Source organism: Mesoplodon densirostris, chromosome 2, assembly GCF_025265405.1.
Source record: "Mesoplodon densirostris isolate mMesDen1 chromosome 2, mMesDen1 primary haplotype, whole genome shotgun sequence".
Lineage (NCBI taxonomy): Eukaryota > Metazoa > Chordata > Mammalia > Artiodactyla > Ziphiidae > Mesoplodon > Mesoplodon densirostris.
Genome location: NC_082662.1, coordinates 117,708,362 through 117,736,097, shown reverse-complemented (window position 1 = coordinate 117,736,097; position 27,736 = coordinate 117,708,362). Strand labels below are relative to the sequence as shown.

Below are 27,736 nucleotides of genomic sequence, written 5' to 3'. Positions count from 1 at the left end.
GCACAGAGAGATCAACTTGGTGTTTTGTGACCACCTATAGGGGTGGGATAGGGAGTGTGAGAGGGAGACGCAAGAGGGAGGAGATATGGGGATATATATATATATATATATATATACATATAGCTGATTCACTTCATTATAAAGCAGAAACTAACAACGACTGTAAAGTAATTATACTCCAATAAAGATGTTAAAAAAAACCTTACATTGCTAGAGTCTGAAAAAAGGGAAATAAATGATTACACAAACCTATATCTGTGAAAATGGCATAGAAGCATACACATATTTTACAACAACAATTTCCTGGTTTTGATATTATACTGTAGGTATGTCAGATATAACCATTGGGGGAAACAGGATGACCTCTCTGTGCAATGTCTTGTGAATGCATAATTATTTCAAAATAAAAAGGGTTTTTTCAAATAAATAAATGAATACTAATTCTTGTGGGATCATATAGAGTTGCCAGATAAATTACAGGATGCTCCATTAATTTTAAATTCAAATAAACACAAATAATGACTTACTATGAGTGCCTGAAATATCATATAGACTGTACTAAAAAATTTATTTGTTGTTTATCTGGAATTCAAATATAGTTTTGCATCCTGTGTTCGTATCTGGTAAATCTTATAACTCTCAATCAAAACTCTTGGTTTTCTACCTGAGCACAAAAGGTTTGAAAATTCAAGTCCCCATGAGCATGTGTATTGGGAAGCTGGCTTTTCTATATTTAGTCATCATCTAAACTCAGACAGTCAAACATTCAAATAGCTTGTGCATTCTACCATCAGTGAGGATGCTGTCATTCATTTCCATTATGATATGAGTGTATAGGTCAATTAAGGAATCAATTAAATACTCCATGACTGTGACTCCAATATTAAATTGTGATATGATTGTATCCACATTATATTAGAGAATTGAGGAGAATACAAATAATTAACTTATGAGAGCTTAACATAAATTTCTAGTCCACTAATAATCATTACTCTCACCTCAAATTAAAATATCCCAGCAAAGTAATTGTCTACTTCAGACTCCGTTTTATACATCATGCAACCCAGTTTTAATTCTCTCGTGCTATGTTTAAGGCCCACTGGTCTCACGTTCCCAGGGTTTTGTTTGTTTGTTTGTGTGTGCGACAAAATAGATTTTAGGAAGAAATGACACTTCCATGCCTTTTTTAAGGCTGCCTCATGCCTCATCCTCACAATCACAGGCGCGTTTTCTAAAACTTATTTTCACACTCAAAAAATTCCTGGCAAATTCCTGTTAGTTGTCATCTTGGACATTCAGCCTCCCCTAATTTTAAATAAACACACACACACACACACACACACACACACACAGAGCCATCTTAGTGGTGAAATATTAAACATGCATTATAAAACAATGTTGCCACAATAAAATATAAATTAAAATCTAAAGAAAAATAATGTTTTCTCCTTATATACACACTCCCCACATGAACTATTCTACTCATCTGGTCGTTTTGTGATTAATAGCAGAACAAAATAAAACATAAAATAAAATATTAAGCATGTCTGTGAATGGTAATAAAATATTTTGTAAGTACAATTGGCTCTCACTAAAAATTAGTCTGAAGTCAAGTTTCACACATTTTTATCAAATAAGCCTTTATACTCAAAAACCATTTAGGACCAAATTAACTCAAAAAAAGAAAAGGAAAGAAAAGAAAAAGCATCCCAAATCCTGCTCCATAACCATTGGTATCCTTTCTTTAAACATGTGTTTTCACATAGTTTATTACATACATCACAATATAATGAACACATCTTCCATTGAAATAGGACAGTCCTGATTCATATGCACAGCTATGACTCTTAGAAACACCTTTCATTCTTGTGTCTCTACATAGTGTATTATATGCACTGCAGTGTGGTGAACACATGTAATTCACTGCAATAACACTACCCTGATGCAACAAACAATATGAACTTTTATAGACACCTTCTATGCATGTGTCTGTTTTTTAAATTTTTGATTAAAAAAACACATACCATGAGATTTAACCTTGTGACAAATTTTTAAGGGTACAGTACAGTATTGCTAACTATAAATGCTGTACAGCAGATTCCTAGAAATTTTTGATCTTGCATAAATGAAACTTTATACTCATTGAACAGAAACTCCCCACTTCCCTCACCCTCTAGCCCCTGACAACCACCATCCTACTTTCTGTTCCTATGAGTTACATTTCTTCCATAGGGCCTTTCAGACATATAATTTCAGGCAGGTTAATTAATAGAGATAGATATTATGCTTTCAGCTTAAGTTAATAGGAAACATCTCATGAACTGAAAATTTATTTAGAAGAAAACTCCACGTAACTGAAAGGTTAATTCAGACACTAAGAGTCCATGCCCTGGGACCCATTTATTGGGGGGTGATCATTTTTAAATTGTGGATACAACCTCTTTCTTGGAAAAAAAAACTAAAATTTTGTCATATATTTGACAAAGGTAGACATTTACAATAATATTAATTACTTTAACCAGTTCTCTTTTGATGTTTTATATTCCTTAATTTCTAGCTGAAATACTTAAAATGTCTTTAGTTCTTCTCCCATTTTCCTCAGATGCATTTATTACCAACAGGTTATTTATTAAATGTTATCACTTTTCTAGTGAAACTCTTCTTACTTTCCTGAAGAATAGGGGCCATCTTCTTTATCATAAGCAATGCTTAAACTGAAGTAATTGGAAAATTTTCTATTACCCTCTCTATTTTCTTAACCAGAAAAAATCCCTAGTCATCTTTAACTTTCTCTTGCTTCTATTGATACTTTCAAGCCTGTTATCCTAGGGCCTCTAAAGACAATTTTTTTCAATAGTGCTAATCCCATAAAGATAGTCCTGAGGCACACTTTACTGTGGGCCTAATACAGGCTGTGAGCACCACCTAAATTCCATCACAGAGACTGCTGGGACTATGTTGCAACTATTGACAAAACTTCCAGCAAGTTTCAAGGAAGTGTGAAGGTAAAGTCCATAGAAAGTAACTCTTCTTTGTCTTGATACAGACTGGTTTCTTTTTTTTTTTTTTTTTTTCTCCAGTGATGTGTTGTTTAACTTCTCATTTAGGTTAGATTGTGCAGCCAGGATTAATCTTCTCTCCTTGCTTTAGTTCAGTTCTTTCTCAATTTACAGAGGAATCACTGAAAATATCTCTTTATTGACCTCTTAAATCCATTCTCTACATCAGACCCAGTTACCTCTCTAAAATGACAACATCATAGCTCATTCCTACCAAAACTCTTCTCTGTGTCAAAAAATAAATCATCCCCCAAGTAAGAAATGGGTGAACTCAGTCATCAGCCTTGCTTACAGCTTGGCAGGGGGGAAATCCTCTGGCAATGTGGAAAATCAGATCTTGTGTTCTCTCAGATCTCTGTTTGACACAGTTTTATGCTTTCATGTTAGTTGTTGGGGGGTGAAAACATGTTATTTCAACTTTAGACAAAGTGGTATCTCTATCATTTGCTTCATTTATTTATTTTTTCTTCTGACCTAATGTCTGCACACCTGGGATCTCAGAATTTGAATCTGAACCTGTTGATGTAGATTTTTCAGGTCCAGTGAGGCTTTTGTGTGTCAATGGGAAAACTCACTAAAATTTTCACTGGCTTAAAGTCATTTCAGTAATAAAACTTGAATATACTCAAACATTAAACCCTCACAATCCTTCTATACATGCAGGCATTAAATATACAACTAATTATAAAGCCTAGAATATGTGAAATTTGTAAAAATCAATGAAACACTAGGAAGGTAAACCCTAGGTGAAAACTTAATGGGAGTTTATATGAATAAGGATATGGATGAAAGTAATGAAGATTCAGCTGAGTATATTTGAGAATGTAAGCAGATAAGGTAGGGGGTCCCCAGAGAAAGAGAACCAGGCATGGCTTTCTTGACGTAAGAGAAGCCATTTTTGGCCTAAGCCATTTTGTGATCTAAGCCTGGCCACAATGCTTGTCCTTGAACAGGTCTCAGTAATAATGATCTTAAGGGAAAAAAAGAACAAATTGTTACCAGGTAAGAGAAGCAACAATAGCAAAGTATCACACCAGTTGTAAAGATTCCCAGCTGTGTTTCTGTTTTGCAGAATTTAAACCCCCCTCAACCACCAGATCAACTGGAACCTAAGGGAGGATGATGTTGACCTTTTCTAACCCTCTTGACTACAATCAACTAGAGCTTGGACTCTCAATTGCCCAAGTCCGTTTACGAATGTACATGTACTCTTAGTTTAAAACTTCCCCAATTTTGCTGTTCAGGGAGACGCTGCTTTGGGAAAGATCCCTGGTGTCCTCCTTACTTCCTGCAAGTAATGAATACTTCCTTTTCCCAATCTTTGGCTTGTTTGTTTCTTTTGGCTCAACACCCACCAAGAGGCAAACCCAGTTTCTCAGGTGACAAGAATAAAATTCTAAGTATTGTTCCATGGACTTTTTAAGTCTATATCTTCTATATATTTTTTAAAAAAATTTTAAACATGATGTCTTTCCAGAAATTATCATTTTTCATCTTGTGAGAAGCTGACATTACCTGAGCAATTATACTATCATTATGTTGTGTTTACTTAGTCCATTAGATTGTATATTATTCATTACATTATTACACAATGTATTTAATATAATTAGTAGAGACATCTAAAATATATGTGTTTTAGGATATGAATATTTAATTTGCATAGTTCTTCTTTCTAAAATATTTGGCTAATTCATCATGTTGGAACACACTTTTGAACATTGTGTTCTGCTATTATGTGTAACCATCTATGATGATTAACTGTAAGACCCCTTTTTCACCTGGTTATTATTAGATGATGATTTCCGGTAAACAATCTTTCCTATATTTGATTCAATGTGTACTTTTTCCGTGATTACCTGGCTTATTTCCTCTGTTTAGTCTTGCCTGCTTACACAAATAGCCACGCATACAAATGAAAGTATAATAATAGAATGTGTGGTATGTACGTAACACTGCTACTTAATAAAAGCAATAAAAATTAAACATATGCTATAACATTCACACATCTTTTGCTTTGTAACTAAATACTTTATTTCATATTTTGAGAATCATTGCTGTTCTTCAGTTGAAAAATACTGGTAGCCTAGATATTTCTTGACAGAAAATGGAAACAACTACCTCCCCTAAAGTAATTTATACATTGACAACTACATTTAAAGGAATTTCTTTAAATGTAGAGTCCGGGTTCTGTGACACATAACATTTTAGTGGTAAACAAATATGCTGCCAATAGTGTTTGGGTCACTTTTAATAGTGACAGAGATTGAGAATACTTTTTAGGTCTTTTAACATGTTGAGTTCAAATTGAGTTTATGTGACTTCTTTGCAACTTATATGATTTCATTTGCTGCTAGGGCCTAACTAGCTAATTTGGCCAACCAACTGAAACTGAAGGAAAAGTTGTTAAGAGGAGCTCCAGTGGCGCAATCGGTTAGCGCGTGGTACTTATATAGACTTTATTTATTGTTCCAAAAGCCCTTAAAATTCTGCCTTCCTCTCTGGACTCTGGTGGCCTGCCCCTAGACAGGCTGTCTGAACATGGCATTCAGTAGATGATGAACTCTTGATAGGGAAAGCGCTGGCCTCATTACTTTGTTCATGTGTGAGAGTACAGCCTAGATAAGTGACTGTAGAACCCCATCTGTTCACTTGAAATATCCCATAGGGAATATTAAATTCCCGCTAATCAATCTATACAATCTGCTCAATTATCCCATTTAAGGGAAGATGTCACCTGGACATCGGTATGAACACTGCACTTTAACAGCTTCCTGCTCTCCAACAGATTCAGTCAAAGGGATCTCAATTAAAGCCATTGGATAATTTTTAAATCCATATTAAAAAATTAAGAAGACAACAAAGTATAAGTAATAATGATAATCATAAATCAAAATAATAAAGAACAGTAAACATACAACTAGCTGGCATCTGATCAATCTATTCCTTCATTGCTTGGCTCTGCCCATGAAAATTATCCTCAATTCCCATGTTCTCTTCCTAATTTCCCCAAATATGAATTTATCCCCTGAATATGTGTATCCACAAAGACACATATAGTAACACACAATCTCAAAGAATCAGGAATGTTAGTCCAACCCCATCGTCTCTTTGACAGGAGACACTCTAATGTGTTACTATTTTCTTTAAGTATCTCTGAAGATGAACGAATCTCCCAATGGCTATGAAGTCTGAAGTACATACCTGTCTCCTTCACCTCTGATGAGAGACAAAGGGAGAGAGAATGAGTTTTAATAAGAACATAAACAAATGATGCAAAGATGCCAAAGAGGAAAGGGATTAAGACACTTTATTTGACAATACATTTATTTCAGTCAGCATTTATTGAGAAATATCCCTTTCAAGCCAAACAAGCTACACAATTTGTGGGACCAGTATAAAATAAAAAGGCAGTATCGGGCTTCCCTGGTGGCGCAGTGGTTGAGAGTCCGCCTGCCGATGCAGGGGACACGGGTTCGCGCCCCGGTCTGGGAAGAGCCCACATGCCACGGAGCGGCTGGGCCCGTGGGCCATGGCCGCTGAGCCTGCGTGTCTGGAGCCTGTACTCCGCAACGGGAGAGGCCACAACAGTGAGAGGCCCGCATACCACAAGAAAAAAAAAAAAAAAAAAGCAGTATCTCTCCTTCAAAAATGATTTCAAGATGGCAACAACTGCACAGGTCACCTGCTCATGAAGCTGGCCCTGGTCCAGGTAAGGCTTTTGGTCATGGACACAAATACAAACACGTAAATCTTGCCTTCAAGCAACTGAGAAAAAAGCACAAAAACATAAAAATTACTGTTTGGAGTAGGAAGAGATGAGTGTATTTAGGAAGAACAGTTCAATTTGGGGCATAGAGAAGATCCATCAACTGGGTGATCCAGGGAAGCTCTTAAGAAAGAGGCATCTGGGCTTCCCTGGTGGCTCAGTGGTTGAGAGTCCGCCTGCCGATGCAGGGGACACGGGTTCGTGCCCCAGTCCGGGAAGATCCCACATGCCGCGGAGCGGCTGGGCCCGTGAGCCATGGCCGCTGAGCCTGCGCGTCCAGAGCCTGTGCTCCACAACGGGAGAGGCCACAACAGTGAGAGGCCCGCGTACCGCAAAAACAAAACAAAACAAAGAAAGAGGCATCTGAATTAGAGTTTGAAGGATCAGTAGTGATGAAGGAGTGGCCAAAAGCAGAAAGACATTGCTGGAAGATAGGGAAAAACAGATTTCCAAAGGGATGAGGATTTCTACCAGAACAAGCTGCTTTAACAAAATCATGCTTTGTTTATAGCTATGAGTCATGTTTAAACAAAAGCAGAAAGGGATTTTATGTGGAAGGTAAAGTTAATGACGCCAGAGTTGGCTTTCCATTTCTTTAAGAGTCTGTTTTTGGTCCATGATTCCTGTGCCAAGCAGAGCTGATGTCCTGAACCCCTGGGGTCTTGGGTATCGACTCCTGTGGGAAAGGCAGAGTGGGAGACATGGGCAGAGAGGAGGTTCTGATTTGAGCTGTGGGGGAAAAGGGGATCTTGATCTCAAATAAGGGAAATCAGAGAGAAAGGGGAAAGGAAAAAAGAAAATAGAGGAAAGATGAATGAGTTGATAAGAAGCTGAAGAGCCAAAACAAGAAAAGACTCACTTCTGTTTTTTAAATGATGAGTCAACTCTAACCAACATGACCAGGGAAATTATTACCATCAAACAGATTCATATCAGGAGGAAGGAGTATCCACCTAGTTGGGGATAAAATAAGGAAGTCAATCTATAAAGTACTCTCTATTCTACCACGGTTAATGCTTCTCATTTCACAATAGTGGCACCTCCCCAGAGCTTTCCTCTGTCTTTTCTAGGACTCTCATTTCAATTCCTCTTGAGTCTATGTCCCTGCTCTGCCCACTCCCTATCTCTTTCACCAAATCAATAGGTCCTTCTTTCTTTTCTCTTTAGTACCTCTAATCCTCTACTTGCATTTTCTTGAAATTTAACTGCTGTCATGCTCCATCCTTCTTTACTTGGATTCCCCCACCTGTATCCTCTTGTGCATAGCATCCTAGCCACTTCCTAAGCTCCTCACTCATTAGCCCTTGGTCTATGAGAAGACTACCACCTCTCAGCTGGGCCCCAGTTCTTTCTCACCCCAACGGATGATTAGGTCCTGGCCTCCTAGACTGCTGTGCTTCACTCGGCAACTCAGGCTGGCCGCCTCCACAGACACCACGTCCAGGGTTACTTGGAGATACCAAGTCCCATCATCATTGGGCAGGACATCACCTTGCCGAGTGCCTGGCTGCTTCTGCTCACCCCTCATCCACATCACCCACATGGGTTTTGGATGAAAGCCAGAGACGTGGCACATCAGCAACAGACGACCAGGCCCAGGACTGGGGCCTTTGGACACCCAAGCCTCTGGCTTCACTAGAAAGGAGATGAGGAGAAGTGGAATTTAGGAGCGTACCCTAGGCCACAACTCAGTGACTTAGGGTCCCTTTGCAGTTTGAGTAATCACTTCTTTCTCTTTTCTAGGAAACAATTCTAAACCCATACTTTTCACCCTCTGGCTTATTATGTAATTCAAAAAGTTGATAAAGGGTAGAAAACTCAAATACAAGAGTTGAAACACTAGAAATAAGAGGGGAGAGAGAGTTGGGCTCACCTTGTTGCTGCAGTTCTGACTTCCCTGCTTCAAGGAGGCCTGCCAGAAAGCGAGGGTAGATGTCACTGAGAAGGCTCTGAATGATTTCTTTAATAAATTTGTAGTGGTTGAGCACCTTACAGACATTCTGAGCTCGACTCCCTGCTCCTGGAGATGGCTTCCAGGAATTTTCTTGGAAACTCAGGAAATCTGATCCTTGATATGCCCCATTTAAGAAGCTTTCTTAGGCCTTCCCAGGACAGCCAAATGATACCTGGAGCTCAAAGGGGTCTGTGGGTGGACAAGAAAGAGAGAATCAGTATGGAAAGAATTACAGGGAAAAAAAAACTTGCTGGGGGATCACATGGAAAACTAGAGATGGGGCAGGAAAAAAGAAGTAAATGTGTGGGAATAAAATGTTGAGATAATAAAGGTAGTTTAAAATAATGAAGGGGAAGAGCTAGATGGGAAGACTGTTAGAGAATCAGAAGATGGTCTGGAAGAGCAGACTGGGGAGTGGTTAGGTACAGGCTGAATCCTGTAAACACTCAGGCCAGGAAGAAAGGAAGGCAGAATCCTGGTTGGGAAAGGCTGACCAGGAGTGCTGGGCAGAAGATCAAGAAGAGACAACTATTCAAGGTCTAGAATATGAGGGTATTTTCAGGGGTGTGAAACCTGTGTATATGGGGGTAGAAGAGGAGGATAGAGTGAGGATGGTGGTGAAGGGTGCAGCAGAGAAGAGAGTGACCAAAGGGGGACAAGTACAAGGTCAGGAAGTTTGGATGACGGTCAGGGTACATAAGCCATCTACCCTTTAGAAGATGGTCGGAGCCCTCCGGCAAATATGAGCTTGGAACAAAGAACTCACATTGAAACTGAAACTGACTGGCAAAGGCCTGCACTTCCCAAGGGAAACTATGGATGTACAACTGCAGGAACGCCTGGATGTCCTTCAGCTCCTCCTTGCTGAAGTTACACTGGGACCAAGGCCTCAGAAAGTGGATGGTGCCCAAGACAATGTCCCAGCCATGAGTCTGCACCTCACCCAGCCAGCCTGAGCCCTGGGTGTGTGTCCAGCTGCGATTGGCAAAGGAGGAGATCTGGAGCACATGGAAGGAGAGGGGCTCTTCTGCGGACGAATGACGGGGTCCTAAGACCTGTGGAGCTGAGAGAGGGAATGAAAGGACAGGAGAAGAGAGCCCCATAAAGGGGCTCTTTATGGATATGGTTAAACAGGTTGCACATATTCCCACACCCCCTCCCCCGGGCCAGCATCCTCACTCCAAAATCAGAGACATTAACTGAGACTATAGCCAAGGATACTTTGCCTGGAACTAGCCTGGTGGGCAGACTCCAAGGGCATTCTGTAGGAGCATTGCTCCCCCTTACCCTAGGTCCTCCCCAGAACTTCTCCATCCTTCAGTGCACAACCACAGGTATCTTTCCACCCTGGGATCAGCTTACCCACTGTGCTTGCCCCATGGCAGAGAAGTCCCTTGAAGAGCAGAGGCAGCAGCAGAAACATTGAAGCTCTGTTAGGTGAAGGATGCCTCCGCAAGCAAGCTGCCCTCGGAATCAGACACAGGTCCCCTCTCAACCCTCTTGCCCTCTCACCTGACTTCCTTTGGCACACCAACACACAAACCTCTCCCTCTGCCCACTTCCCTGCCGGAGAAACCTTACAGCCTCCGGCAGTCACAGGCCTCCCACACAGTCTCTCATTTCTCCTCCATTTCTCACACTGTCCAGTCCAAATTTTCTTCTTGCTCTTGCCTGCAACCTCCTGACCCACCCAGTCCTGGCTCATGATGAAGGCTGCTGTCTGTGGTCTGGCTGGAAATTTTAGTGTCTTCTAGTCTTAGAGAAATCAAGTCCACACTTGGGTTCTCAATGTCCTCTTCTGTGAGAAGAAGTGATGGAAGGTGATCAGTGATGACCAGTGGCCTTTCCAGCAGTCTCCCCACCGCTCATCCCTCTGTGGTCTCCTCCTCCTGTCTGCTGCCTGGCTCCCTTTCCCCCTCTTCTTGGTCTTCCCTGTCTTCCTCTACTGACCCATTGTTTTCCCTCTGGAGTCCATACTCACTCCTCTCACTTGTCCTGCTTGTTCTCCCTGTCCCCCCTCAGTTCCCCTCTGTCCCTTCATTCTGCTCTTCTCAAAATCATTATCAGAAGACACTAGGCATTTTGAGTGTAGTGGTACAATCCACAGGCAAATGTCATAATCCATAATGGAAAATAAACAACAATGACAGTACAGGTTATCAGATAATCTATAGAAAATGCCCTTTTGCTCAGTTTCCCCACTCAGACCAGTTGTCACTGTTGTCACTGTTGAAGGGTCTATGACCCTTCCAGATTTAACCTGGAAGTGGTGAGCTGGCAGGCAGGTGGATTTCCATTCATGTTGTGTGAATAGGTCTGTGGGCAGTATACAGGGGTCTTGGATCCCCGCCCCTACACCAAATGAGTTGAGTGTGTCTACAGGTCAGTGGGCAAGCTTCACTCTGTGTATGAGGGGTGGGCAGGCAGCCTTCCCCTCACAGTTCATGGCCTGGGAGCACTGGTGTCCTGTTGGTGGTCACTGACTAGAGAGGAGTTCCACTGGAGGCGGGAAAGTGAATCTAGGGAACTGGAGTGTGCACGGGAGAGTTAATTACTGAGTTGAAAGTTTATTTTGGTTCCTTTCATTGATGTTTGCTGTGGCAGCCTCAAGGCAGTTGAAACACCATACCTTTGTTTGTGACATTAGTTAATGCCCACTGGGTGCCAAGAAATTTGCCAGACACTAAGGTTTCAGAGAGAAAATTTTTAGCGAAAACAAAACAAAACCCAACGTAAAACTTCTACTTTTATTATAGAGAAAGCCCACAGAATAGTGATCAGAATTGTTGAAAAAGATCCACACTCAGTCTCATCCTGCTATTGTTTCTGAATTCTAAAGACAAAAAAAAAAAATCCCACAAAGTTTCAGATATATATACTGGCTACTTACAAAGAAGAGAATGACACAGGCTTCAGATATTTCATATGCAATACTGTAGAGAAATACTTCAGAACTCTGAGGTAATGAGATAATTCTAAATTTCTTCATTCAGGCAAAGTTTCACTCTCCCATGAGGGCAAAATTAATCCATATTTGAACTCAAAAAGTCAAACAATATGCCACATAACTCCCTTTATGAAAGGAATTACCTGAGTAAAACCAAAAAATTGCTTCAATAAAGAACTCAAGAAATGATACTGGTATAAAATGATTCATAAAATATATAGTTAACTCTAAATAAGCATTTAAAATGAACTTGTAAAATTTAACACATTTGTTTAATATTTCAGAAAAAAATTAATAATAGTCAAAGAATTAAATTCCATATTAATTCATCAAAACCTGGGAAGGGAGATGAAAAGAAAGGAGAGAAATAAGGATTACTGTCAAATTCAAATCATATTATATAGACCATAAGAGCACAATATAAAATGGAGTCAATTAGAAAAATCATTTCAATTATGATGTTTATAGAAAGCTACCTTAAATCAAGGTGGCAGAGAGCACATTTAGTTCATACCTCTAAAACAATTAAAATGTTTAAAAATGTGTGCTAATAAAAGATAAATGAATCCATTATCATGCTGGAAAACAATGAAGGGATCCAACTGCTGAAGAGAAATTTTAAAGAAGCCCTTCAAAAATGAAAGCAGATGAAATGGCTTCAAAATCCACAGCCCAAATCATATGCAGAAGGAAAATAATACTAATAGAAAAGGATGCCTGCAAATACTATAAATATAAATGAAAACATACAAAATATGATGGTAATTAAGTAGATTATTTATTACCACTGGTTTTACTGAGTTTCAGGCTGCAAGACATTTTGTCATATGGCAATAACCCAAGAACTTCTCCATTAGCAGAGTGATATGTTTGCCTAGGGAGATATTCCAACCTGAAAACAGGCAGTGTATTTGCAGGAGAAGCAGATCAGGGACTAGGGCAACTAGACCTCCAATACCACCTCCTTTGTTCATGCTACAAACTGAAGAATCAGTTGCATCACCTGCACAAAAATGCAGAGGAGGCTTCCCGCTATCTATCTACCTTACGTTTGGTAGTGTATATATGTCCATGCCTCTCTTTTGCTTTGTCACAGCGGGAAGCAGCCACAGAGCACAGGGAGATCAGCTCGGTGCTTTGTGACCGCCTGGAGAGGTGGGATGGGGAGGGTGGGAGGGAGGGAGATGCATGAGGGAAGGGATGTGGGAACAGATGTATATGTATGACTAATTCACTTTGTTATAAAGCAGAAACTAATTTAAAAAAATGCAGAGGAGGGCAAGGGTATATTTTGAGTAGCAGCCACCTAATTCTACAGAAAGTTCAGGTAGATTTGAAACATTTATTTTCAACTTTATCTGAAAAAATTAAAGCATAGGATCCTAGGATCCTACCTCTTTTAGCTAAAGAATAATGAAGGGAGTATTTGCCTTACCACAAGGTAAAACATGCTAGAAAGTTAGTGCTAAAACAGGTGGAAGATGTGTAGAAACGTATCATAGGAGAAAAGTGGATTTTAGAGCTTAAGGACCAGAGAAAAGAAAAGAGACATAGCAGGAGATGCTGGTAAGACCTGATATGTGAGCCATACTGAAGAACAGTCTCATTTTTCTTGCAAGTGAAGGATTTTAAACATGAGAGTTTTGTGGTTAAAATGCCATTTAGGGAAATTCCCTAAATCCCAAGGAGATTCACTGGAGATTGTACCAGAGAGTGATGAGACTACGATGGATGATGGCTTTAGTGATCTGGACAAAGGTAGTAGCAGTGAGAATGGAGAGGTGTGGAAATAACAAAAGATAGCTTGAAGGTCATCAGGAGTAATCAAACAAAGAAGTATGACCAGGAGGAGATAAAGTGGGGCCATTCAGGAAGGTACACAGCACAAGCTTGGGAAGGATGGCATGGAGATGCACAGTTCAGATTGGGTCATGGTGGATTAAGGCTCCAGTGGGAGGTATTCAGGTGTTTCACGGCACATGGGTTGTTGCAAGGAGGTGTTATGGATAACACAGAACCTGCCAAGCACATGGTACCATAGAAAGAAGTGTAGACAACTGTAAATCTGTCCCGCTCTTTCAAATTATACTTTTAAGTTAAATTTAATAAATATTATCTGTGTCATAGAAAATGTTCAAATCTCTTGAATTTGTTTATTTATTCATTCTTTCCTTTACTCATTAAATATTTATTGAGAACTTAGCTATATGCCAGGCATTTTACTAAGAGCTGAAAATATAATGGTAGAGCAAGAAAAGAGTAAGGATGAAGGGATATAGTCTTGTCCTGGTGGAGCTTAGTGTGAATACAGATGAATAGATAAGCACAGCTCTCATAAACAATGAATTTAGAAGTACACAGTGCTATGGTAAGAAATGATAAGAAAAATGGACGAAGTCAGGGAGATCAAGGGAGGATTCCCAGAAAGTGACAACACACCTGCATTCTGAGGGAAGAACAGGCATTAACCTGGGAAAGAGACCACAGTACATGCAAAGACCCAGTACATAGAGGGATTATATCCCATCTGAGAAACTAAAAGGCCACAATTCACATGTATTTCATAACACAAAATTTCTCAAATATCATTAAAATCTACTTCTCTGATTTAAATATCAATATATCTTTTCCTGAAAAATGGACAAAAAAAATTGGATGTGATTATGCACTGAATCCCAGAGTGTACACTAGTAAACGTTGTACCATGTTTACATCTAGGTAACATATTCAGATGGCTCTTCTTCTGATAATCACTCATTGTAGTCTACAGCATATGCAAGTCTCAAACTCAGTAATGAATGTGTCAGAGCTCCTTGTTCTATCAATTCACTGAAGTGCCAGATTCCTATGTGCTGGTCAGCCAACACTTTCAGAATAACAGCTTTTTATGTAATGTCTGGTTAACATAGGGACTTCTTCCCCCACCCCCATGTTAAGCAGATGTGAGCTAAAGCTTGAATACTTCACTTATGCTATACCCACCACCACTCAGGAGGCCTCCAAAGCTTTTTTTTTAATTGAAGTATAGTTCATTTACAACGTTGTGTTAATTTCTGCTGTACAACCAAAGCTCTTTTAAACATCCAGCTAGGTCTCTGTTGAAGTTTTTTGCTTCTGTGCATAACACCAAACCGCCTTAGGTAAGTGGGAATAATCAGAATGCATCCTAATACCATGAAGTCTAAGAGGTGCTGCACCAGTTCAGACCCCCTAATTTCTCTAGTATGGGGAACTTCCAGAATGGTGGGTTGACAAGCTTGGCTAACCCTCTCCCCCAAAACAATCATAAAACTGGACAACATTTTCAAAAACAACCATACTGAGTCTCTGGAAATGGATCAAAGTTATACAACAAATTGAGAAGTGTTTACTCTAGAAAAACTCTTGAACCTGGAGTAAGCACAGCTGTGGTTATAACCCGGGCTTCTCCCATCTTTTTCCCATGCCCAGTACCTTCAATGCAGTTCTACTAGGGCAGGGAAAGCCATGAACATCAGAAGCTTCCGTGCTGAAGGTGGTTAACTTGATTTAGAAAAAAAAAAAAAAAAAAGAGAGAGAGACAAAAGAAAAGGGACGGGACCTACAGCAGTGGGAGGGAGCTGTGAAGGAGGAAAGGTTTCCACACACTAGGAAGGCCCTTTGTGGGCGGAGACTGCGGGTGGTGGAGTGGGGAAGCTACAGAGCCACGGAGGAGAGCGCAGCAACAGGGGTGCGCAGGGCAAAGCGGAGAGATTCCCGCACAGAGGATCAGTGCTGACCAGCACTCACCAGCCAGAGAGGCTTGTCTGCTCACCCGCAGGGATGGGTGGGGGCTGGGAGCTGAAGTTCTGGCTTCGGAGGTCAGATCCCAGGGAGAGGACTGGGGTTGGTTGCGTGAACACAGCCTGAAGGAGGTTAGTGCACCACGGTTAGCCCGGGAGGGAGTCCAGGAAAATGTCTGGAGCTGCCTCTTTTTGTTTCCTGGTGCACGAGGAGAGGGGATTAAGAGCAGCACTTAAAGGATATCCAGAGACAGGCGCGAGCCGTGGCGATCAGCGCGGACCCCAGACACGGGCATGAGATACTGAGACTGCTGCTACAGCCACCAAGAAGCCTGTGTGCAAGCACAGATCACTATCAACACCTCCCCTCCCAGGAGCCTGTGCAGCCCGCCACTGCCAGAGTCCCATGATCCAGGGACAATTGCCCCGGGAGAACACACGGCATGCCTCAGGCTGTTGCAACTTCACGCTGGCCTCTGCCGCTGCAGGCTCGACCCACATTCATACCCCTCCCTCCCCCTGGCCTGAGTGAGCCTGGGCCCCCGAATAAGCTGCTCCTTTAACCCTCTCCTGTCTGAGTGAAGAACAGACGCCTTCAAGCGACCTACACGCAGAGGCAGGGCCAAATCCAAAGCTGAATCCCAGGAGCTGTGGAACAAAGAAGAGAAAGGGAAATTTCTCCCAGCAGCTTCAGGAACAGCGGATTACATTTCCACAATCAACTTTATGTACCCTGCATCTGTGGAATACCTGAATAGACAACAAGTCATCCCAAATTGAGGAGGTAGACTTCGGGAGCAATGATATATATATTTTTTCCCCTTTTCTCTTTTTGTGAGTGTGTATGTGTACGCTTCTGTGTGTGATTTTGTCTGTATAGCTTTGCTTTTACCATTTGTAATAGGGTTCTGTCTGTCTGGTTTTTGTTTGTTTGTTTGTTTGTTTGTTTTTTAGTATAGTTCTTAGCACTTGTTATCATTGGTGAAATTGTTTTTTGGTTTGGTTGCTCTCTTCTTTCTTTCCTTTTTTAATTACTTAAAAAATTTAATAATTATTTTTTATTTTAATGACTTTTTATTTTATTTTACTTCACCTTCTTCTTTCTTTCTTTTTTTTTTTCTCCCTTTTATTCAGAGCTGATCAGATGACAGGCTTTTGGTGCTCCAGCCAGATGTCAGGGCTGTGCCTTAGAGGTGGGAGAGCCAAGTTCAGGACGTTAGTCCACAAGAGACCTCCCAGCTCCACATAATATCAAACTGTGAAAATCTCCCAGAGATCTGCTTCTCAACGCCAAGACCCAGCTCCACTCAATCACCAGCAAGCTATAGTGCTGGACTCACTATGACAAACAACTAGCAAGACAGGAACACAACACCACCCATTAGCAGAGAGGCTGCCTAAAATCATAATAAGTCCACAGACACCCCAATACACACCATCAGACGTGGACCTGCCCAACAGAAAGACAAGATCCAGCCTCATCCACCAGAACACAGGCACTAGTCCCCGCCACCAGGAAGCCTACACAACCCACTAACCGACCTTAGCCACTGGGGGCAGACACCAAAAACAACGGGAATTACGAACATGCAGCCGGTGAAAAGGAGACCATAACCAGAGTAAATTAAGAAAAATAAGAAGACAAAGAAATACACAGCAGATGAAGGAGCAAGGTAAAAGCCCACCAGACCTAACAAAAGAAGAGGAAATAGGCAGTCTACCTGAAAAAGAATTCAGAATAATGATAGTAACGATGATCCAAAATCTTGGAAATAGAATGGAGAAAATAAAAGAAAAGTTTAACAAGGACTTAGAAGAGATAAAGAACAAACAAACAGTGATGAAAAACAAAATACATGAAATTTAAAATTCTCTAGAAGGGATCAATGGCAGAATAACTGAGTCGGAAGAATGGATAAGTCACCTTGAAGATAAAATAGTGGAAATAACTACTGCAGAGCAGAATAAAGAAAAAACAATGAAAAGAATTGAGGACAGTCTCAGAGACCTCTGGAACAACATTAAAGACACCAACATTCGAATTATAGGGGTCCCAGAAGAAGAAGAGAAAAAGAAAGGGACTGAGAAAATATTTGAAGAGATTATACTTGAAACTTCTCTAATATGGGAAAGGAAATAGTTAATCAAGTCCAGGAAGAACAGAGCGGCCCATACAGGATAAATCCAAGGAGAAACATGCCAAGACACATATTAATCAAACTATCAATAATTAAATTCAAAGAAAAATATTAAAAGCAGCAAGCGAAAAACAACAAATAACACACAAGGGAATCCCAATAAGGTTAATAGCTGATCTTCCAGCAGAAACTCTGCGAGCCAGAAGGGACTGGCAGGACATATTTAAAGTGATGAAGGGGAAAAACCTACAACCAAGATTACTCTACCCAGCAAAGATCTCATTCAGATTTGATGGAGAAATTAAAACTTTTACAGATGAGCAAAAGCGAAGGGAATTCAGCACCACCAAACCAACATTACAACAAATGTTAAAAGAACATCTCTAGGTAGGAAACATAAGAGAAGGTAAGACCTATAATGACAAACACAAAACAATTAAGGAAATGGTAATAGGAACATACATATCGATAATTAAATTAAATGTAAATGGATTAAATGCTCCAACCAAAAGACATAGACTGGCTGAATGGACACATAAACAAGACCCATATATGTGCAGTCTACAAGAGACCCACTTCAGACCTAGGGACACAAACAGACTGAAAGTGAGGGGATGGAAAAAGATATTCCATGCAAATGGAAATCAAAAGAGGCTGGAGTAGCAGTTCTCATAGAAAAAATAGACTTTAAAACATAGACTATTACAAGAAACAAAGAAGGACACTACATAATGATCAAGGGATCAATCAAATAAGAAGATATAACAATTGTAAATATTTATACACCCAACATAGGAGAACCTCAATACATAAGGCAAATACTAACAGCCATAAAAGGGAAATCAACAATAACACAATCATAGTAGGGGACTTTAACACCCCACTTTCACCAGTGAACAGATCATCCAAAATGAAAATAAATAAGGGAACACAAGACTTAAATGATACATTAAACAAGATGAACTTAATTGATATTTATAGGACATTCCATCCAACAACAAAAGAATACACTTTTATCTCAACTGCTCATGGAACATTCTCCAGGATAGATTATATCTTGGGTCACAAATCAAGCCTTGGTACATTTAAGAAAATTGAAATCATATCAAGTATCTTTTCCAACCACAACGCTATGAGACTAGATATCAATTACAGGAAAAAAAATCTGTAAAAAATACAAACACATGGTGGCTAAACAATACATTACTTAATAACCAAGAGATCACTGAAGAAATCAAAGAGGAAATAAAAATATACCTGGAAACAAATGACAATGAAAACATGACGACCCAAAACCTATGGGATGCAGCAAATGCAGTTCTAAGAGGGAAGTTTATAGCAATGCAATCCTACCTTAAGAAACAAGAAACATCTCAAATAAACAACCTAACTTTACACCTAAAGCAATTAGAGAAAGAACAACAACAACAAAAAAAAAAAACCCAAAGTTACCAGAAGGAAAGAAATCATAAAGATCAGATCAGCAATAAATGAAAAAGAAATGAAGGAAACGATAGCAAAGATCAATAAAGCTAAAAGCTGGTTCTTTGAAAAGATAAACAAAATTGGTAAACCATTAGCCAGACTCATCAAGAAAAAAAGGCAGAAGACTCAAATCAATAGAATTACAAATGAAAAAGGAGACGTTACAAGTGATACTGCAGAAATAAAAAGGATCATGAAAGATTACTACAAGTAACTCTATGCCAATAAAATGGACAACCTGGAAAAAATGGATAAATTCTTAGAAATGCACAACCTTCTGAGACTGAACCAGGAATAAACAGAAAATATGAACAGACCAATCACAAGCACTGAAATTGAAACGGTGATTAAAAATCTTCCAACAAAGAAAAGCCCAGGACAAAATGGCTTCGGAGGGGAATTCTATCAAACATTTAGATAACAGCTAACACCTATCCTTCTCAAACTCTTCCAAAATAGAGCAGAGGGAGGAACACTCCCAAACTCATTCTATGAGGCCACCATCACCCTGATAGCAAAACCAGACAAAGACGTCACAAAGAAAGAAAACTATAGGCCAATATCACGGATGAATATAGATGCAAAAATCCTCAATAAAATGCTAGCAAACAGGGGGCTTCCCTGGTGGCACAGTGGTTGAGAGTCCTCCTGCTGATGCAGGGGACACGGGTTCGTGTCCCAGTCCGGGAAGATCCCACATGCCGCAGAGTGGCTAGGCCTGTGAGCCATGGCCACTGAGCCTATGGGTATGGAGCCTGTGCTCCAAAATTGGAGAGGCCACAACAGTGAAAGGCCCGCATAGCACATAAAAAAAAAAAAAATTAAAAAACAAACAACCCAATCCAAAAATGGGCAGAAGACTTAAATAGGCATTTCTCCAAAGAAGATATACAGACTGCCAACAAACACATGAAAGAATGCTCAACATCATTAATCATTAGAGAAATGCAAAGCAAAACTACAATGAGATATCATCTCACACCAGTCAGAATGGCCATCATCAAGAAATCTAGAAACAATAAATGCTGGAGAGGGTGTGGAAAAAAGGGAACACTCTTGCACTGCTGGTGGGAATGTGAATTGGTACAGCCACTATGGAGAACAGTATGGAGGTTCCTTAAAAAACTACAAATAGAACTACCATTTGACCCAGCAATCCCACTACTAGGCATATACCCTGAGAAAACCATAATTCAAAAAGAGATATGTACCAAGATGTTCATTGCAGCTCTATTCACAATAGCCCAGAGATGGAAACAACCTAAGTGTCCATCATCGGATGAATGGATAAAGAAGATGTGGCACATATATACAATGGAATATTACTCAGCCATAAAAAGAAATGAAACTGAGCTATTTGTAATGAGGTGGATAGACCTAGAGTCTGTCATACAGAGTGAAGTAAGTCAGAAAGAGAAAGACAAATACCGTATGCTAACACATATATATGGAATTTTAAAAAAAATGTCATGAAGAACGTAGGGGTAAAATGGGAATAAAGACACAGACCTACTTGAGAATGGACTTGAGGATATGGGGAGGGGGAAGGGTAAGCTGTGACAAAGCGAAAGAGAGGCATGGACATATATACAGTACCAAATGTAAGGTAGATAGATAGTGGGAAGCAGCTGCAGAGCACAGGGAGATCAGCTCGGTGCTTTGTGACCGCCTGGAGGGGTGGGATGGGGTGGGTGGAAGGGAGGGAGACGCATGAGGGAAGGGATGTGGGAACAGATGTATATGTATGACTGATTCACTTTGTTATAAAGCAGAAACTAAAAAAAATAAATTAAAAAATAAATAAATAAATAAATATGAAAAAAAAAATACCAGAAAACAAAATCCAACCGCACATTAAAAGGATCATACACCATGATCAAGTGGGGTTTATCCCAGGGATGCCAGAATTCTTCCATATATGCAAAACAATCCATGTGATACACCATATTAACAAACTGAAGGAGGGAAACCTGATGATCATCTCAATAGATGCAGAGAAATCTTTTGACAAAATTCAACACCCATGTATGATAAAAGCCCTCCAGAAATAGGTATAGAGGGAAATTACCTCAACATAATAAAGGACATATATGACAAACCCACAGACAACATCGTTCTCAATGGTGAAAAACTGAATCCATTTCCACTAAGATCAGGAACAAGACAAGTTTGCCCACTCTCACCACTATTATTCAACATAGTTCTGGAAGTTTTTGTCACAGCAATCATAGAAGAAAAAGAAATAAAAGTAATCCAAATCGGAAAAGAAGAAGTAAAGCTGTCATTGTTTGCAGATGACCTGATACTATACATAGAGAATCCTAATTATGCTACCAGAAAACTACTAGAGTTAATCAATGAATTTGGTAAAGTAGCAGGATACAAAATTAATGCACAGAAATCTCTGGCATTCCTATACACTAATGATGAAAAATATGAAAGTGAAATTAAGAAAACTCCCATTTACCATTGCAACAAAAAGAATAAAATATCTAGATATAAACCCACCTAAGGAGACAAAAGACGTGTATGCAGAAAATTATAAGACACTGATGAAAGACAGTAAAGATGACACAGATAGATGGAGAGGTATACCATGTTCTTGGATTGGAAGAATCAACATTGTGAAAATGACTATACTACCCAAAGCAATCTACAGATTCAGTGCAATCCCTATCAAACTACCACTGGTATTTTTCACAGAACTAGAACAAAAAATTTCACAATTTGCATGGAAACACAAAAGACTCCGAATAGCCAAAGCAATCTTGAAAAAGATAAACAGAGCTGGAGGAATCAGGCTGCCTGACATTAGACTATACTACAAAGCTCCGGTAATCAAGACAGTATGGAACTGGCCCCAAAACAGAAATATAGATCAATGGAACAGGATAGAAAGCCCAGAGATAAACCCACGTACATATGGTCATCTTATCTTTGATAAAGGAGGCAAGACTATACAGTGGAGAAAAGACAGCTCTTCAATAAGTGGTGCTGGGAAAACTGGACAGCTACATGTAAAAGAATGAAATTAGAACACTCCCTAACACCATACACAAAAATAAACTCAAAATGGATTAAAGACCTAAATATAAAGCCAGTCACTGTCAAACTCTTAGAGGAAATCATAGGCAGAACATGCTATGACTTAAATCACAGCAAGATCCTTTTTGACCCAGCTCCTTGTGAAATGGAAATAAAAAAATCAATAAACAAATGGGACCTAATGAAACTTAAAAGCTTTTGCCCAACAAAGGAAACCATAAACAGGATGAAAAGAAAACCCTCAGAATGGGAGAAAATATTTGCAAATGAAGCAACTGACAAAGGATTAATCTCCAAAATTTACAACCAGCTCATGCAGCTCAATATCAAAAAACAAGCAACCCAATCCAAAAATGGGCAGAAGACCTAAATAGACATTTCTCCAAAGAAGATATACAGATTGCCAACAAACACATGAAAGAAATCTCAACATCATTTATCATTAGAGAAATGCGAATCAAAACTACAATGACATATCCTCTCACACCAGTCAGAATGGCCATGATCAAAAAATCTACAATAAATGCTGGAGGGTGTGTGGAGAAAAGCAAACCCTCTTGCACTGTTGGTGGGAATGTATATTGATACAGCCACTATGGAGAACAGTATGGAGGTTCCTTAAAAAACTAAAAATAGAACTACCATACGACCCAGCAATCCCACTACTGGGCATATACCCTGAGAAAACCATAATTCAAAAAGAGTCATGTACCACAATGATCATTGCAGCTCTATTTACAATAGCCAGGACATGGAAACAACCTAAGTGTCCTTCATCAGATGAATGGATAAAGAAGATGTGGCACATATATACAATGGAATATTACTCAGCCATAAAAAGAAACGAAATTGAGCCATTTGTAGTGAGGTGGATGGACATAGAGTCTGTCATACAGAGTGAATTAAGTCAGAAAGGAAAAAACAAATACCGTATACTAACACATATATATGGAATCTTAAAAAAAATGGTCATGAAGAACGTAGGGGCAAAAAGGGAATAAAGACGCAGACCTACTAGAGAATGGACTTGAGGATACAGGGAGAGGGAAGTGTAAGCTGTGACAAAGTGAGAGAGTGGCATGGACATATATACACTACCCAATGTAAAATAGACAGCTAGTGAGAAGCAGCCGCATAGCACAGGGAGATCAGCTCAGTGCTTTGTAACCACCTATGGGGGGTGGGATAGGGAAGGTGGGAGGGAGGGAGATGCAAGAGGGAAGAGATAAGGGGATATATGTGTATGTATAACTGATTCACTTTGTTATAAAGCAGAAACTAACACATCATTGTAAAGCAATTATACTCCAATAAAGATGTTAAAATAAGTGAATAAATGAAAATTAATAAATAAATAAGACAATTGACATACTCACATTTTTTAATATACCAACAGAAAAATATGTATAGTTTTTAAGTACACATGAAACATTTACTCAGATAAATGTATAAAGAATTGCGGTATATCCATACAATGGAATATTATTCAGCCTTTACAAAGAAGGAGATCCTGCAATATGCAACAACATGAATAAATCCTGGAAGACATTATGCTTAGTGAGAGAAGCTAATTACAGAAGGACAAATGTTGCATGATTCCACTTATATGAAGTATCTAAAATAGTCAAATCCATAGAAGCAGAGAATCAGATGCTAGTTGCCAGGGACAGAAGGAGGGAGAAATGGGAAATTGTCTCCTAATGGATATATAAAGTTTCTGTTATGCAAGATGAATAAGTTCTAGAGATCTGCTGTATAATATAGTACTTATAGTTAACAGTATGGTATTGTGCACTTTATGCTAAGAGGATAGATCTCATGTTAAGTGTTCTTACCAAACAAAAACACACACAGAGCAACACAGGAAATATTTGGAGGTGAAGGATATATTTAGTACCCTGGCTGTGGTGATGGTATCATGGATGCATGGATGCATGCCCAAGCTCATCAAGATGTCTACTTTAAATTTGTGCAGTTTTTTGTACATCAGTTATACCTCAATAATGCTAAAAAGACGACATGTCCCTTAGAGGACATTTGGAAATGTCTGAAGATACTGATATATTGCTTATTATAACTGGGGAGGTGTTACTGGCATCTAGTGAGTAGAGGTCAGTGATGCTGCTAAAAATCCTACAATGCAGTGGACAACACTCCATAACAAAGATTTATCCAGCCCAAAGTGTCAATACTGCAAAACTTGAGAAATTTTTAGATGAGGGGTTCTTAAAATTAAATGTGCATCCAAATAACCTAAAAGGCTTATTAAAACACAGCATTCTAGTTCCCATTCCAGGATTTCCTGATTCAATAGGTCTAGGGCAGGGCCTGAAAATGTCTTTGTGTAACAAGCTCACAGTTACTGCTGCTGCTGCTGATTCATAGTCCACACTCCAAGAAACATACTAATCAAGGCTCTGGCCTGTAGCTGAGGGTGCAGTGAAGCATAGAAAAGCATGTCTACCCTATAAGATGAGTTGGAGTTTAATGCATCCTGGAGAAATAACCAGCTGTGCCAATGCAGAGGAGAAAAAACTATGTTTTCAGTCATTTCCTACCCTGCCCAAATTCTAAAGTCAATATTGTCCTAAAATGTCCAGGTGGCAGAACGGCTTCCAGTACCACTGGCTTCTCCAAAACTTCCGCTTACTCTGACTTCCCTTTCTAAGTCCTACAAAAAATATACTCAAATTCTCACCCTCTGCTGTTTTAATTAAAATGAGTTTGGATTTCTTAAAATGGAGTTTCTATAAAACTATGGAATAAGCAAAAGAATGAATAAGTGTAAATAAAGTCAAAGATATAACTGAATTGATAAAGCACAGATATCAAAGATTCTGGGAACAAGAACAGCCCTCTTGACTCATTTCTTTGAATATTTAACAATCCACCTGCACTATTACCCCTCACCCATCCTGCCTTTCATTCATTCTCACTGAAATATGAGGAACAAGATCCTTTATGGATGAGTTTTTATAGGTAAACTATAGTTACAGTATGGGCACAAGTGGTTTTCTCCAGAGGAGTTGAGGGCAGAAACAAGGAGAGCATGATATTTTTTTCTATGTGAGAATATTTTAGTAAGAGGAAAATCTAGAATATCAAAAGAGGAAAAAAGAAGAAAGGAGATGATTTTGGAAAAAAGACCATTAATGTGGTAGTTATATCAACTCACATTATTTTACTAAACAAATACATATGCAAGTAAGAGATCTTGCCTGGGATCCACCTAGAGCTAGCCCTTCTCTCAAGGAACTTATAAGTAGAAGGAAATGAAAAACAAAAAGAACTGCAATGTTGTGGGTACAAAATAAAGTGGACCTCAGCATAACACCAGTCGAGGGAGGGTTACTTCCACTGTAGCACTATGGAAGACTTCCTGGAGAAAGAGGCTACTCAGCTGATGCTCACAGTTAGAAAATCATCCCAGCAGAGACAGAGAAATTATGTTAAAAATACTCAGCATCTCTGCAAATACAATTATCTCAACATAATTATAGTTAGCTCACTTTGACAAATGATATTTCAGTAGAAGGAGAAAAAAAAGTTTTAAAGCAAGAAGCCAAAAGGATGTCACTGTTAAGTCATGTACCTCATTTCATTTATTCCAAGGTACATTCTTTCTCACGTCTCACATCCAAGAAATCTGAGAGGATCCCACTACTGATATTGTCTCATAATAAATGTACAATTTTTAATTTTTTCTGCTAGTATATAAATTATGATTTATCTTACAACCCATAGGAACTCTGATTTGATCAAATCTGATGATTATTTGATGGAAGATGATGAGATTGACTCCTGGGCTGACAGCTTGAGCTTCTGGGCTCCTGGATACTTATTCCAAATGGAAAAGGAGACATGGTGAGGGCTCACAAGATAGTCTGATATAACCTGTTAAGAACACAAGCAGTCAGGCAGAGAAGGACAAATATCGTATGATATCACTTATGTGTGGAATCTAAATAAATGGTACAAATAAACTTATTTACAAAACAGAAATAGAGTTACAGATGTAGACAACAATATTGTGGTTACTAGGGGGAAAGGGAGGGAGGGATAAATTGGGAGACTGAGATTGACATATACACACTATTATATATAAAATAAGGACGTACTATATACCACAGGAAATTCTACACAATATTCTGTAATGACCTACATGGGAAAAGGATCAAAAAAAGAGTGGATATATATATATCCATATATATAGATATAGATATAGATATAGATATATGACAGATTCACTTTGCTGTACAGCAGAAAGTAAAACAACATTGTAAATCAACTATACCCCAATAAAAATTTTTTTAAATAAAATAAAATTTAAAAAAAGAACATGAGCAAAAAAACATCTCTCTACATAAGAGATATTTGTACACCCATGTTCGTAGCAGCATTATTCACAATAGCCAAAAGGTGGAATCAACCCAAATTCACATTGGCAGATGAATGGATAACAAAATGTGTTATACAGTCTTAAAAAGGAAAGAAATTCTAATACATACCACTACATGAATGAATTATAAGGACATTATGCTAAGTGGAATAACCAGTCACAAAAAGACAAATAGTGATGATTCCACTTAAATGAGGTACCTAGAGTAATCAGATTCATATAGACAGAAAGTAGCATGGTGGTTGCCAGGGACTAGGGGAGCAAGGAATGGGGAATGTGGTTTAATGGGCAGACTTTTAGTTTACAAGATAAAATAAGTTCTAGAGATGGGTTGCACAAAATGTGAATGTACTTAATACTACTAAACTGTACGTTTAAAAATGGCTAATGCAGTAAGTTTTTAAGTCATGTATATTTTACCACAATTTTTTAAAAATAGATTTATCAGGACTTCCCTGGTGGTGCAGTGTATAAGACTCTGTGCTCCCAATGCAGCAGGCCTGGGTTCGATCCCTAGTCAGGGAACTGGATCCCACACGCATGCCACAACTAAGAGTTTGTATGTCACAACTAAGGAGCCCATGAGCCACAACTGGGGAGCCCACCTGCCTCAATTAAGGAATCCACGTGCTGCAACTAAGGAGCCCACCTGCTGCAACCAAGACCCGGCACAACCAAATAAATAAATAAATATTTTTTTAAAACTAGATTTACCTAAAGATGGGAGCGGGGAAGAAAGGGGAAAGGGTCTCCTGGAAATACTGAGGCTAAAATATGTAATAGATAAAATGGAGGGTAAGAGTGAGAGGATGGACAAAAAAGAAAGATTACAAAGGAAAACTCACCAGCGCCTCAAAAACCATAATGCAAGACATATCAAGGAGGGCACTAATATTGCCAAAAATATCAAGCTGACAGAGGTGGGGTGACCTGGCAATTGGGAGAGGACACAGGGATGTCACTTCAAACTCATTCTCTAGTTCTCCTGGCTTTGTTACCCACCTGAGTGTCAGCACCACCACTACCTGATTCTGATGCATAGGCACCTGTGATTCTCTCTCTCATATTCCTGGATATCATATATTTACAGCCACCCTTTGTCTCTCCCTCTTACCCCATCCCACCCAGTCTATAAGTCCTTCTTTCTTATGAAAATCATCTATTTTCATTCCTCTTGGAACT

The 27,736-nt window shown here is 39.3% G+C and overlaps 2 protein-coding genes across 6 annotated transcripts in view; both read right to left on the bottom strand.

Moving 5' to 3' along the window:
- Positions 1–7,711: 7,711 nt before the first annotated feature.
- On the bottom strand, positions 7,712–10,484 carry CD1E (CD1e molecule). Its single transcript, XM_060120369.1, is given in 5 exon segments — positions 7,712–7,778; positions 8,286–8,460; positions 8,699–8,968; positions 9,546–9,842; positions 10,142–10,484. Coding segments are annotated over 5 exon segments (1,152 nt in total).
- A 14,895-nt stretch (positions 10,485–25,379) lies between these two features.
- The window catches only part of LOC132483055 (T-cell surface glycoprotein CD1b-3-like), a 70,815-nt gene continuing 68,458 nt past the window's right edge, over positions 25,380–27,736 (bottom strand). For 4 of the 5 annotated variants that reach the window (XM_060088297.1, XM_060088296.1, XM_060088299.1 and 1 more), the window contains exons 6-7: positions 27,400–27,484; positions 25,380–26,049 (exon numbers count right to left, since the gene is read on the bottom strand). In XM_060088297.1, the coding sequence (XP_059944280.1) occupies positions 26,028–26,049; positions 27,400–27,484 (107 nt within the window). In that variant the 3' untranslated portion in view covers positions 25,380–26,027. The remainder of the gene's footprint in view (positions 26,050–27,399; positions 27,485–27,736) is intronic. The other variant, XM_060088300.1, reaches the window with a different exon arrangement.